This window comes from Spermophilus citellus, assembly GCF_964194105.1.
Source record: "Spermophilus citellus genome assembly, chromosome: X".
In the NCBI taxonomy this organism is placed as follows: Eukaryota; Metazoa; Chordata; class Mammalia; order Rodentia; family Sciuridae; genus Spermophilus; species Spermophilus citellus.
Window position 1 is genome coordinate 1,106,742 of NC_138190.1, and position 17,589 is coordinate 1,124,330.

Here is a 17,589-nt window from a genome sequence, read left to right on the forward strand (position 1 = left end):
TAGCATGCTTACAGATGTGCATGGTGGCCTGTTTCACACCCAGACTGTGTGGGGTAGTTCAGGATTCTGGGCTACAAACTTTTTACTTTACCACACTCTGGAAGAGCTTTTGCTTTATGTTTGTTTGCACCACCTTTGCTACAGGCACCATGAATCTCTTTCACAACAGACAACCATTGCACATGTGGCCCAACCTTGATCAAAATGTCCTTGAGCGGAGCATTGGTATGTGTCTCATGACTGTACATTATGGTAGTGAACTGGCTGATGTTAAGGAGAGTTTAACAATCATTGGACATTTATTTTTACTATGAGACTTAGAAATGTAGTGCCTGCTGTTTATTAAGAAGATTTTTTGAGAGAGATAAAACTTTGTAAGACTGTTGTTTGGACAAGGTGACATTTTTGGGTCATTGAGTTGTTTCTAAGACACATGCCATCTTTGCACTTACCTCATTCTGCTTTGACAGTAACCACAGGAAATTATCAAATTGTTGTGTTCATTAATAAATAAATTAATCAAATAGAGAACTTATGTTTGTTTTTGTCACTTAATATTAAGCTAGTTGACAAAATTTGTTCTGGAGTAAAGCACCTGCAACTTCTAATTGTTCTATGTATAATCACAGAGGATGAACTTAATCTCCAGTTACCACATTGTGACAACCTGTATGAAAGGTTGTCTAAATGTTGTCTATGAAAGAATCTCCTTATTGACCCCATTCCCAGAGTGTGTGGGTGTGGTACTGGTTCTAGGCATTTCTTTAAGTATGGAATGATAGACTTTCAGAGGAAACAAGGCATTAGTAAATACCATGTTGTTAATATTAAACTTGTAGGTACAGGGAGCCAGTGTAGTTTGCAGAATCTCTCTCAAATGCTTAGTTTAATGATTCCTGCAATTTCCTACTCATCACCTTTCTTTTCTAAAGATAAGTACTATCCAAATTGCTTATATTAGCTCTGTACCACACGGGACATTTCTGGGACATGTAATAGAGATGCAACCAATAAAGAAGTTAGGAGTGATCTGGGAGCCTGTCTCACTTGCTGTGAACTCACCAAAGGAAGGGTATAAAACACTGAAAAAGGATGTTAGCCTTCTGAGTAGCCAATTTCTAGTGTTGGCATGGCTGTAAGAAATTGAGTACAATAAAGATTTGATGGATCAAATCATGGAATTCATCAAGAGGCCAGGGAATCATGTGAACATCATGCATGTTGAGTATAGATTTCTCATGCTGTCAATCTCTCCTGGCCTCCACTATACATTTGGTGGGATATTTTAGATCTCAGTGACCTTGGAGGATGTGGCTGTGAACTTCACCCAGGAGGAGTGGGCTTTGCTGAATCTTTCCCAGAAGAACCTTTACAGAGATGTGATGCTGGAGGTCCTCAGAAACCTGGCTTCTATAGGTAATAATGATGTTTCTAAAATTAATCAAATGGAGAACTCATGTTTATTTTGGTAATTTATGTAGACGGTGAAAAGGGAATAAGTTGGTGAATTATTGCAGCAAAAATGGCACCTGTGATTTGGCAAAGCATTTCTAGCTCCTAAATATTCATAAAGATTGTTCTGTTCTCTCATTTTAGAAAACAGGTGGGAAGACAAGACCACTGAATATCAGATTGAAAACTCTGGAAGCAATGTAAGGTAACTATACTCAGAAGAGGAATTCGTGAGGGAAGTTGAGAACTGTCATATAATTTTTAAAGCAAACCAACTGAAAAAGTATGCATAATAAGAAAAGTATTTATTCTTATAATATTTTTTACCAGAAATATATACTTAGCTGTAACAGATATTCAGTCTTTTCAAAGTATTTGACATGCAAAATATACTATAAAATTGCATATGTGAATATCACTATTTGGATAATAGCCACAGAGAAGCTGTGTTGCAAAGGATTGTTTCCTTTCAATCTCTTTATTTTCAGGCAAGTTGAACAAGTCAGAAAACCTAGCCTTTACCTGATGTTGGCAGTAATGTAAAGATGTATAAATATATAGAAAATTTTGAATGAATTAAGCATTGATTATGTGCTGGTCACTTCTTCAAAGAAGTCATGGTAAACTTCAAAGGCACAGAATAGTGTGGGGAAACCTTCAAATCAATTCCAATTCTTAATTGAACAAAGAAATATTTTAATATAGTAAATCCATGTGACTTCATTATGTGTGCAAAAGACTTCATATGCCCTTCATTCCTTCAGGCAGATCACATCTCACTCTGGACACAAACACTACAACCATGAGGAATGTGAAGAGAAGCCATGTGGATTGAAACAATATAGGAAATCTCAGGTTTCTCTCAAAAGCGTTCACACACAAATGTTAATACAAATGGTAGATGGATCTTATGAAAGTACAGTATGTGGAAAAGTCATCAATTGTTCCAATGACATTGAGAGACATGAAGAAACTCATACTGGGGGGCAACCCGATAAATGGCAACAATGTGTTGAAGCCTCCTCTTATCCCACCGGTGTTCAAAGACACATGATAACACACAGTGGAGGTAAACTTTTTCAATGGGACATATGTGAAAAAGCCTTTCTTTTCTCCTCTTTATTTAGAAGACATGAAAGAACTCATTCTGGAGAGGAACTCTATGAATGTCAACAAGGTGTTCAGACCTGTATTTCACAGACAAGTCTTCAAAGGCACAGGATCACACACACAGGGGATGCACATTTCAAAAGTAAGATATGTGGGAAAGACTTTGATTATTCCAGTTTACTTAGAACACATCAGAGAATGCATATTGGTGAGAAGCCCTATGAATGTAAGCAGTGTGGCAAAGCCTTTGCTAGATCTCGTGACCTTCAAATACATGGAAGAACACATACTGGAGAGAAGCCCTATGAATGTAAGCAGTGTGGCAAAGCCTTTTCTACATCCAGTAGCCTTCACAGACATGGAAGAACACATATTGGAGAGAAGCCCTATGATTGTAAGCAGTGTGGCAAAGCCTTTGATATGTTCAGTAACCTTCAGATTCATGCAAGAGTACATACTGGAAAGAAGACTTATGAATGTAAGCAGTGTGGCAAAGCCTTTGCTAGATCTCGTGACCTTCAAACACATGGAAGAACACATACTGGAGAGAAGCCCTATGAATGTGAGCAGTGTGGCAAAGCCTTTTCTACATCCAGTTACCTTCCGATTCATGGAAGAGTGCATACTGGAGAGAAGCCCTATGAATGTAAGCAGTGTGGGAAAGCCTTTTCTACATCCAGTTCCTTTCAGATTCATGGAAGAACACATACTGGAGAGAAGCCTTATGAATGTAAGCAGTGTGGCAAAGCCTTTACTACATCCAGTCATCTTCACTCACATGAAAAAACTCATACTGGGGAGAAGCCCTATGTGTGTAAGCAGTGTGGAAAAGCCTTCACTCATATCTCTGGCCTTCACACACATAAAAAAATTCATACTGGGGTGAAGCCTTATGCATGTAAGCAGTGTGGCAGAGCCTTCGCTCGTTCCTCTGACCTTCACTTACATGAAAGAATTCATACTGGAGAGAGGCCTTATGCATGTGAGCAGTGTGGCAAAGCCTTTGCTACATCCAGTAAGCTTCACAGACATAGAAGAACACATACGTGGGGAGAAGCCCTATGAATGTAAACAGTGTGGCAATTTCTTTGCTAGTTCCAGTTACCTTCCCAAACTTTAAAAACTTATACTGGAGAAAAGCCCTATGAGTTTGAGCAATGTGGCAAAGCCTTTGCTAGTTCCAGTGACCTTCAGAGACATGGGAAAACACATATTGGAGAGAAGCTCTAGGGTTGTAAACAATGTGGAAAAGCCTTTGTTACATCTGCTCAGCTTCACTTACATGAAAGAACCCATAGTGAAAAGAAATCGTACTCAGGAAAACAATTTGCAAAGTCTTCCTTTAATAATGTTTCACTCTTTAACATGTAGTCAGTTTTCTGTAGAAAAATTTTTTGAATGTGAAATGTGGTAAATCAATATTTCTTGTCAAATTCAAAGAGAAGAGAGTGCTCACATGTCCAAATGTATCTATCTATCTATCTACTTACCTACCTACCTACTTACCTACCTACCGACCTACCTATAAATAGTACTGGGGATTTAGTCTGGGGGTCATCTATCACTGAGCCACAATGTTTTTCCTTTGTATTTTGAGACAGGGACTTGCAGAGTTCCTTAGGGCCTTGCTTAGGTGCTGAGTTTGGCTTCACATTTGTGATCCTTCTGCCTCAGACCCCGAGTCTCTGAGATTAAAGGCAAACACTACTCGATCCAACTGAATAAAGCTTTAAATGTGAAGAATTTGGAAAATCATTCCATTTTTCCTGTTGCCTTCAAAGTCATTTTACTCACACTGAAAAACAAACCTCAGAATGAGGAAGATTTGGTACATTCTGTCAGCTTCCCATCCCAGTCCTGCTTTCCTTCTCATATATGAAAATACAGAGAGAAGCCCTGAGAATGTGATTAATGTGGGAAGTTTTCTAATTTTCTGAGTTTTTTATAAGTTCTGGAAAGACTCTTCTGGAAAGATTCATGCCAAAATGAATAAATCATGTGCAAGTAAGTGTTCAAGTGTTTCCGTTTTGTTCAGTTGTATGAAAGGACTCATACTGTAGAAAATCCTGTGGAAAAGCCATGTGGGGCAGTATTCAGCTTTCATGGTTTCCTTCAAAGACATAAAGGGATTCACATCAGGGAAAACCCATCTATTCTTTAAACAATGTGATGACATTTTCACTTTTCCATGTTGTTTTTGAACATCATGGAAGAACTCACTCTGGAGAAAAGCCTTGTATATAAAAATGTGGTGAGACCTTCAGTCGTTTCAGATCTATTTAGACTTACATAGACTTGAGAATTTTTTATTTTAATTTCTTTTACTTTTTTTGGTACCAGGGATTCAACCCAGAGACACTTGATCACTGAGCCACATCCTAATTCTTTTTTAATTTTTTTTTCAAATATTTAGACATTGTATCACTGAATGGCTTAGGTCCTCACTGTGTTGCTGAGGTTGACCTTGAACTTGTAATCTCCTGCCTCAGCCTGCTTTTCCAGTGGAATTACAGTCATGACAAAATAAAAATTGTGAGAGCTTTCAAATATAATTACCAGGGTCATAGAATTGAGGGCAAGAGAAAATAAACATTATTATTGTAATTATCATCATCATCACCACCACCATCATCATATCTGAAGTGTATAAGCCCTGATCCCATCCCTATTCATTTTTATTTATTTGTTTTTTTTTTTTAATTTTGATTGAAGTGCTTTTTAAAATCTTCCCAAGGGCCTCATTATGTTGGTGAGGCTGGGTTTGAACTTGTGATTCAAATTCTATAGCCACTGCCATTACAGACCATGTTATCATGCCTGGCTCTTGGATATTTCTTGAAACTTTGATGTAAATCAATATGGGCCTTCCTTCTGTAGAGTTTCCAAGTCTTAATTGATTCAGAGGCAAGAATTACTTTTTACTGTGTTTATGTATACTAATGCCCTTCAAGCTCTAAGATTCTAGCATGATTCTGAGCATCACAGGGACATAAATTCACACCTTATACTACAAATTTTTATATTTCCAGTTGGTCTAAACTGTTCACCAGAGCACCCAGTGAAACTACAAAAGCAAACACCTTGGAGGGGTGAGTTGTGCCATCCACACATGCACACTCACACCCACGTGCACACACATGTACAGGATCAAGTCACCCTTTTCTCTACATACCCTCCCTAGTGCAGTGCTTTCATCCTCACTGTGTCATGCAACTATTGATTCCTTTGATTTTTCTCACAACGTTGCTGCCCACTACTTTTTCTCAAAAAATAATTATTATTTTATGACTTCTCAATTTATGATTTTGTGTTTTTCTAAAGTTTGATTACACATTGTGTATGTGAGTTGAGGCCTGTGCACTCCAGCATTCTGTGCAGATTGGCTAAATGTCTCTTTTTTCCTCCTTTGCTCCCTTCTTTCCTTCAGATTTTACCCAGGAGTGCTCCACCACTGAGCTTCCCCATAGCCCTTTTATTGTTATTTTTTGAGATGGGGTGACACTGTCCTCAAACTTATGGTCACCCGGCCTCAGCCTCCTAGATGCTGGGACCATAGAGATGTGCCCATTTATGTCCTGCAGCTGGCCTCTTTCTTTTCCTTGGTGCCATCTTGGCCTGTTGATGACTGTGGGACCACCACTCTGTCACTCGTGTTTGTTCTAAGTCTCATGTGTTGTGTTGTATGTAGGCACATTAAAGGGCATTGTAAAAGTTGTAATTTGTATGTATTGTTTGGAGAGGCATCTTCTCAGAATATACTTTGCCCTGTACTTAATTGAGTTGCTTTCTATTTCTTCTCTTTCCCTGGTGCCAGGGACCCAATCTTGCCTTGTGCCTGCTAGACAGGTAGGTGCTTTAGCACTGAGCATTCCCCTAGCTCAGGTGGTGAGTTTGCTGCTACTGTGTGTGTGGACCCACTGATGACCACGTCAGTAGGTGCAGCTATGCAGGTTTTCCTTTATGTTTTCTTCTGGTCCCTTTCTTCTTAAACATCTTTAGCAGGGAATTTTAACCACTGACATCCAATTTAGCTTTTAACACCATGATTAATATTTAGGTGGAATGTGCCAGAAAACCCAGGCTGGACTTCTCTCTGTGTTCAGGGAACCTCAGTAGCCCTGGGAACATTGTGTGATGATTTTCTTCATACATAGCATGTGATCAAAACTAGGTAAGGAGGGCCCCAGTTGAATGTCCTAATGTATTGGTGCCCCCTTCTGCACCTAAGAATCTTAAGTAAGCTTCTCCAGAGACCCTCACCATAATTTTCTTTAAAACAAATATCAGAAAAAAGTTTTGCAAAGAACTCAATATCCGTTAGAATGAAGATGTAATTATATTCCTTCTTCTTTTCTAGTAAAGCTGGTAAGACATGTGAATAATCTCAAAAATGTTTAAAATTTCACTTTCTTGTACAACCAAAAAAAATTATATGTAGACTCCTGCAAAAAAATAAAAATAAAAATAAATAAACCTCCACCCCCCCCCTCCGGGTGTAAAGATAATGAAATTCCAACATCAAGGTATAGAAAATTTTAGGTGATACCCTTCTGAGCCCTGCTGTCAATGAGTCTGCTCCCTGAGTCTTCCCCAAGTATCCAGCCTCATATGCCCCACATCACTAATAGAGGCTCAACTGGCAAAAAATTTCACATGGTAGCCAGGAATTTTTCTTTTAACAGTAACAGCAGGGTCTCTGATGGGATTTAGGAGCACTAGTTTTAAGACACCCAGACATTTTAGAGCTTCCTTACCAGCATTCATGACCCATTTGAAGTCCACAGTGGGTGTAGCACCCTGGAGGTGGTCAGCCTTCATGAAGGCAATACCCCTCTTGACCCTACAGCCAATAAATTTCCAGGATCCAGCTTTCCAGTGCTTGCCCTGTACTGCAAGGGGTTTGCATGTTTATATACACTTCTGGTTGATCTTGCTGTGCTCTGCTGGGGTCATTGTGCCCAGGAGGCCTGGACACTGCTGGTCCTGGGGTCTATTAATGACTGTGGAGCAGGAGGCACTTACATGGATGCCCATTTACTCCTGGGTCTGATGAACATCCTGGGCCATGACCACGCAGTCGTGCCTGGATCTGCTCTTCACTGCCGCCTTCTTCCCTGCACTGCCTGAGCTCAGAGTCCCCTCAGTTCTCCACACTCACATTCCTCTTTCCTGATGGCCTTGGTGGGCACCAGGAAACATACCCTCTATTAGCCTCATGGGCTCCTGCCAGACCCCACTCTGCACAGGTCAACATGGTGTATGGCTCAGGTTTGGCATCTCCTCCTGCTGTGGAGTCTTGGTACACTGGGCCCCAGGGTCAACCTGGTGTGTGCCACAGGGTGGACTACTCCCCCTGTCATGTGGAACCCTGGTATACTCTGCCAGTACCCTGGGTACCCTGCCAGGAGGAGAGAGGGCCTCCAGCAGAGAACTTGGGTTCTGATAGCTGTGATAGTGTGATTTAAGGACCTCCATTGACCTGTCCTGTGCCCACCCAGGGGAAGACTGCAGGGCTCCCTGGATGTATTCTGCTCCCTGGAACATGCCCCCATTTAGAACTGTGTTTGTGTCATCTGTGACTGGCTGTGATTTATAATTTGTTTTTACTTGTAGTCTGAGGTAAAGACAAATTCATTCACCAAAAGTGAGTTGACCATGGGAAAAGGGGTTGGGACAGAATTTTTTTTTTCTTGGAGAGCATATTTCTTGATAATGTAAGTACTGCTGGGATTGAGACTGCATGATTTGGAGGGAGTATAAGCAAAGCAAAGCAAGTGAAAACATTGTGACATGGGCTTCTGAAAAGGTACTTTCAGCTACTTCAATGGATAAAAATGTAAGTGGACCATTGATCTCAATTTGATGTATTTTTACATAAGAAAAAATATCCTCCCATTATATTTGAAACGTTCATTCCCCATGTGTGTGATCCTGTGCCTTTGAAGATTTTGTATGAAATACAGGTCTTAAGATTGGTCCCATTATTGAAATAAATTCATGATAGTTAAGGCTGCTTCCTTGTGAGGTGCAGACTCTGTTTTATTAATATAACATTATAGATAGGTGTTAGAATGTTAGAAGACTGGAACATAGGTAATAAAGCAGATGCTGTGGTGGCTTTTTTGACACCCAAGAAAACATATCTGATTTATGTGTCATTCATTATCTCTCTTCTGTCTCTTTTTCCAAATTTTTAAATCAGAATAATTATGTCCATCTCATGGTAGGTGAGTCATTGACAGTCCTACAGAAAAAGAAAATGACAGATATTATTGTAGTATTATTTGGTTGTAAATAGTGTGTTTTTACTTGCTAATAACTAAGTTACTGAAGCATCATGGTACATGAGGTTATCAATCTGATCTTTATTCATGTTGATTTGAAATTATATTTAAAAACTACTTTTCTCAATTTTTTTTCTTTTACTAATTATCAAACTTCATGCCATCATTAAATATCAATTGCTTCATAAATACTCAGAATTTTACCTAAATTGTTTTACAATACAATTGTCTATCCAAATTTGAAATAACTGAAGTTCATTTAAAAGTTTTGGCTTTTACATTAAGGTAAAGATATATATATAGAAATTTTTCAACCATTTTAAGTGCATAATTTTGTGCTATTAAGAGCATTCACATTGATGTATGACCATCACTGCCATGCATCTTCAGAGGTTTTTAATCTGTCCAAAGTAAAACTCATGAAACACTCTTTCCCCTTCCCTTAGTCTCAGGCAACTTTCTCTCCAATTCCTGTGGCTAGTTCATGACTGGCTTCTGTCATGAAGTATAATTTCTTCAATGTTCATTGTTATTGTGGCCTGTCTCTGTGTACATTTTTGTCTTTACAGTTAGTTTATCATTGTGTATACGTATCACATTTTGTCATTCACCTCAGGATGGATGTGGCACACAGATAGCTGTTTTACCTTTATTTATTTATTATAACTATTTGTGTGTGTGTGTATGTGTGTGTGTGTGTGTGTGTGTATGCACCCCACTGGTGAAAATACTGGATTATTTATTAAGTCAAGGATTATTGTTTTGAGGAATCACTGTACTGCTTAACACATTGGCATCACTATTTCAAATTTCCAAAAAACTCAGCAAAGGTTCAAGTTCTACACACATTTTGTCATTTATTTTTGAATAAATTTTTTTCTTGTGGATGTGAAATGGTTTCTCATTATGAATTTGATCCTCATTTCACTGGTTAGCACAGGTGCAGCACATGTTTTAATGTGTTTATTATGCATTTGGATATCCTCTTTGGAGACATTTAGCCTTCAAGTTCTTTGTTCATTTTCTAGTTGCTCTTTCTCATTCATGTGTGCACACATAATACCACTTGTGTGGATCTTAATGTTTCATGATGTGAGCTTTCCTCAAGTCTAGTGAACTTTGGCTCTAATATAATATATAAGCCTAAAAATCACAGAATTATTGGTGGTACTTCTCAAAATTGTCCAATGATGAACTTCATCAAGACTGGAATCTTGTATACTCTTCTGATCTGCATATTCTCAGGATGACAGCTCCTCCTTCCACTTCCACAAGATCCAAATGACAGACCTTGTGTTCAAATTCATTTTTTTTATAAAGAGACTGAGAGAGGAGAGAGAGAGAGGGAATTTTTTTAATATTTATTTTTTAGTTCTCGGCGGACACAACATCTTTGTTGGTATGTGGTGCTGAGGATCGAACCTGGGCCGCACGCATGCCAGGCAAGCACGCTGCCGCTTGAGCCACATCCCCAGCCCCAAATTCATTTTTTGAAGAGTTCATAAAGCTATGAGTTTGGTGCATAAGCATCCCAGAAGCACAGAGACATACCACAAATGTTGCTTGTGAAGAGTTTGGGCACAGCTGGAAAGCTGTAATGAACATAGGAATAGATGTCAGATATGGAAATGACATTCTACTGAACTCTGGAGATTGAATGAAAACCAAAAAGAGACTGGGTGGAGGTGAACAGTGAAAATTCAGAGTGTGAATTTCTGTGACTTTGTATGCGAGGTCTTGGCAATAAGAATTCACTGTGAATTTTAGAACAGAAAAAAAAATAATGTTCCCTGACTTAAGATACACCGCACCTGGGAATGTTGTACAAAGAACATTAAAGAAGATTAAAAAAAACCATTTTCTTACATTACATAATAAAACAAAGAAATTTTGGAAGTAAGTCTTAAAAAATAAATATAGAAGAAATAAATGATGCTGTGATGATTTTAAAACATATTGTAATATGGACCTCTATTGGATGAATTTAAATGAATTTTCTATGCCTATATCCTGAAAAAATAATTCCTTATACTAATTTGTAAATGCATTAGTAGATACAAGACATTCATATCCTACTGAAGTTGTAACAAATGTTATGGTTCACTAAATTTCCAAGTTTCTTAGAAAACATTTTGGTCATAATTAGTCTCAGAAAATATTAATATTTAAAGAAGAACATGAGTTTTCTTTTTCACAAATACAAAAAACCTGGTACTTAAATTAAGATGCACACATTTAATGAATAACACACATCCTGATTGCAGAAAGAAATTTTTGCAAATTGACTTAATAATCGTTACTCAACCTACTGATTCTTGTTTGTCATACCAAGGTGAAGTGTAATAAAGCTCTGTGGAAAATTATGATCAATTGTCCTCTGATTTCCTCTGGTTGGAATTATTTCCATCATAGAGAGTTAGCTAGTTGGGCACAGTGTCACACACTTAGAACTCCAGTGGACCAGGAGGCTGAGGGAGGAGGATGACAAAGTTTTCCTCTTCCCCTTAGTGATGCCCTAAACAACTTAGCAAGACCCAGTGTCAAAATAAAAACTAAAAGTTCTGGGGATGTTGCTCAGGGGTTGTGCACCCCTGGGCTTAATCTCCAGTACCAAATAATAAAAAATATAAAAATGGATTTAGTATTTCCTCTTCATTTGCATTGCTCTCATCTTCCTAATGGCTCTAATTGACAACCTATCTATGATTCTTCTCACCCTCTTGTATATCCTCCTCCACACGTTCGTCTATTCCCTGCTTAGTTTGCTGTCCCTCATTGATGTAAGTTACATCTCTACACATGTCCCTAAGATGGCTTCTGCTTTCCTGGTTCAGTGAATGTGAAATTCAGAGTTTCTCCTTTCTTTCTTTAATAAGTGGAGATACACTGTTCCTTATGTCTTTGGTTTTTGTTTATTTGTTTGTTTGTTTTTGTACTGAGGATTGAACTCAAGGTCACTCGTCCCCTGAGCCACATCCCCTGCTCAATTTTATCTTTTAATGAGAGACAGAGTCTCCGTGAGTTTTTAAGTGCTCACTTTTGCTGAGCCTGGCTGTGAACTTGTGATACCCTTTAGGGATTACAGGGTTTACAGGCATGTGCCACGGTGCCCTGTGATAATAGGTCTTTATAAAGGGCTTTATCAACTCCTGTTCTCCTATCACATATACACTCCATATCTATCTCTTACTGCTGATTTAGGACCATCAATCATTTTTTCTTCTATGTCCCCATCATTTTGGCCCTAGTTTGACTGAACATCTGGGTCCAGGAGTACACAGAGTTTGTGAGCACCACTTTTTCCTTACATTTGCATTACCTGGAATCACTTCTTGTGGTCAAGTCTTTCTTGCTTTCTGCTGTATGCACTCAGGGTAGAGGAGAAGGCCTACTCCACCTGCAGCACCCACCTTATTGTGGAGACTTTCTGCTATGCACCCTTTGCTTTACACACCTTAACCCACACCAAGATCCCTCTGGTCTTTAGCAGATGATAAAGATCTGGCTGTCTTCTATACCACCTCACCCCAATTCTCAACTCCATCTTCTACAAACTGAAGAACAAAGAGAGGTTGGGGCCCTGAGCAGATGGAGCCAGAGGGTCTGTTCTGTGTAATGTAGATAAACAATCTGCCTCTTTCCCCAGGACTTAGCTACAAGTCCATTCAACAATGTATAGTAACTGAAAATATTACTTCACACCAAGAGTGTAGAGACTAAATACAATCTAAAATATAAGTACACTTTTTAGATGTGTACAAAATTGTCTTATAAGCAGGTGTAATTTGAAATAAGACTTTAATGGTGTATTGTCCACTTTATATAAATGTGTGTATTTTTTAATCAATGAGATTTTTTTTCTTGCTCTTGCTGAAACAAGATTGGAAATTGTCTACCTGGATTGGCATTCAGCATAAAAATTTCAGTATATTCAATTTATCTTCTAACAATGTTAATTTATTATTTTCGTACATTCAAAACAGGAAAAGCAATTTTTTGAATAATGGATCTAATCAAAAGCAGTAAGTTTTATGTTTCCTTCCCCTCATTGTATACATTTAACCATTATCAATTATCCTTCTTTCAATTTAGAGAAATCATTACAGAATTCAGCAGAGAACTCATTAGAAATATTGAACTCTTCATTTTTGATGTCACATGTCAAACTAATGCTTTTTTAGTAAGGGAATGAACATCAATGAGGACTCAGATGTGCCAGCAGAGGTCAAGGGTGAGGGCAGGTGAGATATAATATGGACAGGCCAGGGTTTAGTCTGATGAGTGGGATTAGGTACACAGAGGGCCTTCTACTATCCTCCCCATGCTCAGAACACAATCCAGTTACATTCTACATAGCCCCTTCTCCTTGCATATCCACACTGTATGTCAAATGATGCTTTATGTTCTGCCTGCCACATCTCAGTGATGTGGAAATGAGTGATGGAAAGTGAGCACTTAGAAAGATTTTCAGTCATACTTATCACATATTACAAGATGATCTTAAAAATATATAATTTGAGAAAAAATAGATTATTTTACTAAGGTTTTCTAGAATATTTCTAACTGGAAAAAGTTTGGTATAAATTTCTGATGAATTATTGAAAAATAAAAATTTTATGGTGCAAAATTCACAATTCTCCAAAAGTAATTTAAGTTCTAATAATATGTTATTCTTGCTATAAATGATATTCATGTCATCCAGGTTTTTAAACTTCAAAAAGAAGACACACACACACACACACACACACACACACACACACACACATATTGATATTTGACAGTACTGAGTATCCAAACCAGATATGTCACCTATGAGGCAAGTTTCCCACCACTAAGATATACACTTGGACATAAATTTACATACAAACTCTTGTTGAGGAATAAGAGAGAAAAACAGCTTCTCACATGTCTGTTCTCACCTCTTGCACTGTTTTACACCCAAGGGAGGATCTTCCCAAATAAAAACAGATAATGTCTCACATTTACCAGCAAGGCCTTTAAGGATTTCTGTGCAGAGTGGAATATTAAACATACCACTAGTATTCCTTACAGCCCTCAGCAGCAAGGAATAGTGAAAAGAGCCCAGAAAGAGCTGAAGGCTGCCATTTGAAAACAAAAGGGGTGATACAGCACCTCCTCACCTTCTCCCTATGGTATTCAAAAGACTATTTTTTTTTACTCTGAATTTATTAACAGTGCCTAAAGGTGATGACTGAACACCTAGCTTCAAATATTGGCCCCTTGACTGGGCCTTCTCATTAACCTTTAGTACAATATAAAGACTAGTTTATCAACCAGTAGTAGGAGCCTTCACCACTCCTGGTGATGTTAGCTAGGTGATTTGCTTGTGTTTTCCCAAAAAAAAAAAATCCACAGCCCATCTGGGTCCAGCCTGGCATGTCTGACCCTGGATGCCTACCTGACATGATGACCTGTTGCACAATACAAGAAGAGAGGAAGCAAAAATGCAAGAGGACATGAGAACCCTAGATAGGGACCTGTCACAGGATCACATGGGGGGATGTAAAAGGGCTTATTCACCATGGCAAAAATATTTTTAGAAAGCCAGGGTCGTGGTTCTAACTCTCCTGGGCAAGTCTTTTTTTCTATTTATATGCACAGAGCTAACCATCGACAGTGCCATGGCCCAGGTAAATTGGGCCCTGGTCACTAGACCACCCGTTTTTTGCTGTGGCTAATTGGGAACAGCCTTTACCTAAGCTCTTTCTATAATAACTCCAGCATCATTGACCCTGAGTTTCCATCCAGGAGGTTACTGTAACCTGGAATGCCAGCATTTCCAAACCTACTCTGCTCATTTGTATCTCTGTAGTAGACATAGAAACCTATAATCCAAACAGAAGGGCTAAATCATCAAAGTGAGGAAATATTCAAACACACAATCTACAATCAGAAAAAGAGCAAAAATAAAAAAAAAATGATACAGGAGATTGAACACTGAACAATAATAATAGTAGAAAACAGAGGAAAGAAATTATGAATGGAATCAGTTGAAAGTGTTTACCATCTGAAAGTCAGGTATAACAACATTAAAGGAGTTCTAAGACCATGGCAAGGGGGGAAAAGATATTTTACTATTCATAATATGCAAGGAAAGAATATTTGTTTATGAGATTCTTGAGAGGCTAAAGGACCAGGTGTACTGTGGCTTTCATTTTCTCACCAATAAACTGGAAGGAACACGGAATTTTCAAAGTAGAATATTGGAGCTAACCTGAATGTCATTTACACAGAACCTAAAATAAATACTTTTAAAGACTCCATGTTTAAGTTCCTAGGACATTTTTTTAAAAATTATTTATTCATTCTGCTTTGTTATATGTGACAGAAAAATGTATTTCAATTTCTATTGCACATAGTGAAAATTTTTTCATGACTCCGGTTGTACAAAAAGTAGTGTCACAGCATTTGTGTCTTTATACATATTCTTAGGGTAATGATGCCCATCTCATTTCACCATCTATTTTACCCCCATTGCCCCCTTCCTTTACACCCTTCTCCTTTTCCCTATCTAAAATTCCACGATTCCTCCCATGCTTTCCCCCATCCCCATTATAAATCATCATCTTCATATAAGAGATAACATCTGGCATTCGTTTTTTTGTGGAAATTGGCTTACTTCACTTAGCATAATATTCTCCTTCTGCATCCATCTATCTGCAAATGTCCTAATTTTATTCTCTTTTTATGCTGAATAATATTTCATTGTGTGTATATATATCAAAGTTTCTTAATCCATTCATTTACTGAGGAGATCTAGGCTGGTTCCACAAATTAGCTATTATAAATTGTGCTGCTATAAATATTGATATGGCTGTGTCACTCTAATATAATGTTTTTAATTCCTTTGGGTACAAACCCAGGAGTGGAATAGCTGGGTCAAATGGGGGTTCCATTTCAAGTATTTCAAGGAATCTTCATAGAATTGTCCATATTGGTTGCACCAACCTACTCTACAACCAGCAGTGTATGAGTGTGCCTTTTCCCCACATCCTCGTCAACACATAATGTGTTTTCTGTTCTTTTTTTTAAATTTATTTTTTAGTTGTAGATGGGCACAACATAATGCCTTTATTTTTATGTGGTGCTGAGGATCGAACCCAGGTCCTGCCCGTGCTAGGCGAGTGCTCTACCGCTGAGCCACAATCCCAGCCCTGTTTTCTGTTCTTAAAAGCTGCCATTCTCATTGGAGTGAGATGAAAGAGGAATTTTGATTTCTAAGGATCTTTTTAAAATAGGCTGTGTTTCTCCAAAAAAGAGAATATGTGAATAAAGCAGATGAGAGATAAAGGGACTCTGGGTTGACCAGCAGCCGGGCAGGCTGGGAGCCAGTGGGCTGCACCTGTGGCAAGGAGGGCGCCAGGGCAGAGCAGGCCGAGTAGATAGATGTCAGTCCTGGCTCGGGTACATGCTGAGGGGTGACTTTTCCTTATTGAGGTGTAGATAGTCAGGCAGTAGCTGCTCTCTGGATGTCACAATCTCAGGTCTCATTGTAGTGAAATGTGTCTGTACAAGATCTAATTGGAGGCTGCCTTCTCTCTGCTCTGGAGAGGCCAGAACAGCTTATTTCCCACCCACACATGGGCTGCTGTTCCTGGTGCTATTCACATCCTGACCACACATGGCTGAATTTTGCTGTTGTCCTCAGTCATCTCTCTGTGATCCTTGTCCCTCCACAGGCACAACCCTGTGGAACATACACTTCCTGACCCTGATCTTCCATCCAGATGGCACCTGAGACTGCCAAGGGGAAGTGGTCTGCTGTTTGAGGTTGAGTGGTCCAGCTTGACCCACCTTTGCTCTTTATCCTCTAAAGAGCCCCCTAGGAGACCCTTGTCCTCACCACCAACTCAGAGCCCTGGTTCCATGAGGTGATGAGCAGAGGCCCGCAGGCTGTGGAGGAGCATCAGTGGTTGCTGAGCCCCTTTCCCAGCAGCTGAGCACCCTGCACAACCTGTGGAGGACATGTTTGCAGCCTTGCCATGTCTCTTTCCCCCTGTGCTTGTGCAACACAGAAGAACAAGGGCAGTGGCCATCTGCGTGGAAAGAGCTAAAGCGTGGTCCAAACAGCTCCTCACTCTGTCCTCAGGCATTCTTTCCATGAGGACCAGTGATTCCCTACATCAACACTTAAAGTCGCAATGCACAAACCACACTGAATGAAATGCACCCTCAGGGGCCACTCTGAGCTCCCAGCAAAGAGACCAAAACTTCCTGCAATTACAGGCTGAGGCAGAAGACCCTGATCAAGCCTGGAGGAGGCCACTGTGTGCCAATATCTTGGCTGGGCACAAGATCATGAGCCACTCACAGCTTTGAAGATTCAAACAGCAATTCTTTATTCCCGAACTCACACCGGCCTCCACACACGTTCTCGGGCAATCCCAGTTCTGCTGCCCCCAATTCACCTACTCCACGAGGCTTTCTTCCCAAAATACTCTCTGAATCTCATGAGAACTCAAAGGGAGCTCAGGTAGCAGGAACATCCTATTTCCAGCAGCAATAATCCTCAACATCGAACTTCCCTAAAACCCATAGTCTTAAACTGGGAACGCCCTTAACCCAAGGAGCGGGATACATCCTCAAACTGCAGGATACACCCTAATCCTGGATCCACCCTGGTCATTGAGCAGGGTCACCTTTCTCAAACACACATGCAAGGTCACATCAAATTTCCAAGGCAAGTCCATTTAACATGGGGTACGCTGGCAAGGAAATATCG

The 17,589-nt window shown here is 39.4% G+C and overlaps 1 protein-coding gene across 9 annotated transcripts in view; it reads left to right on the top strand.

The window, feature by feature from the left end:
- Positions 1 to 16,539, top strand: part of LOC308639067 (zinc finger protein 124-like) — a 216,794-nt gene extending 200,255 nt beyond the window's left edge. For 3 of the 9 annotated variants that reach the window (XM_081277043.1, XM_081277047.1, XM_081277046.1), the window contains exons 3-4: positions 1,597 to 1,657; positions 2,217 to 3,916. In XM_081277043.1, the coding sequence (XP_081133169.1) occupies positions 1,597 to 1,657; positions 2,217 to 3,627 (1,472 nt within the window). In that variant the 3' untranslated portion in view covers positions 3,628 to 3,916. Of the gene's footprint in view, positions 1 to 1,289; positions 1,417 to 1,596; positions 1,663 to 2,216; positions 3,917 to 15,912 lie in introns of those variants that run through there. The other 6 variants (XM_081277048.1, XM_081277049.1, XM_081277044.1 and 3 more) reach the window with 5 other exon arrangements.
- Positions 16,540 to 17,589: the final 1,050 nt, after the last annotated feature.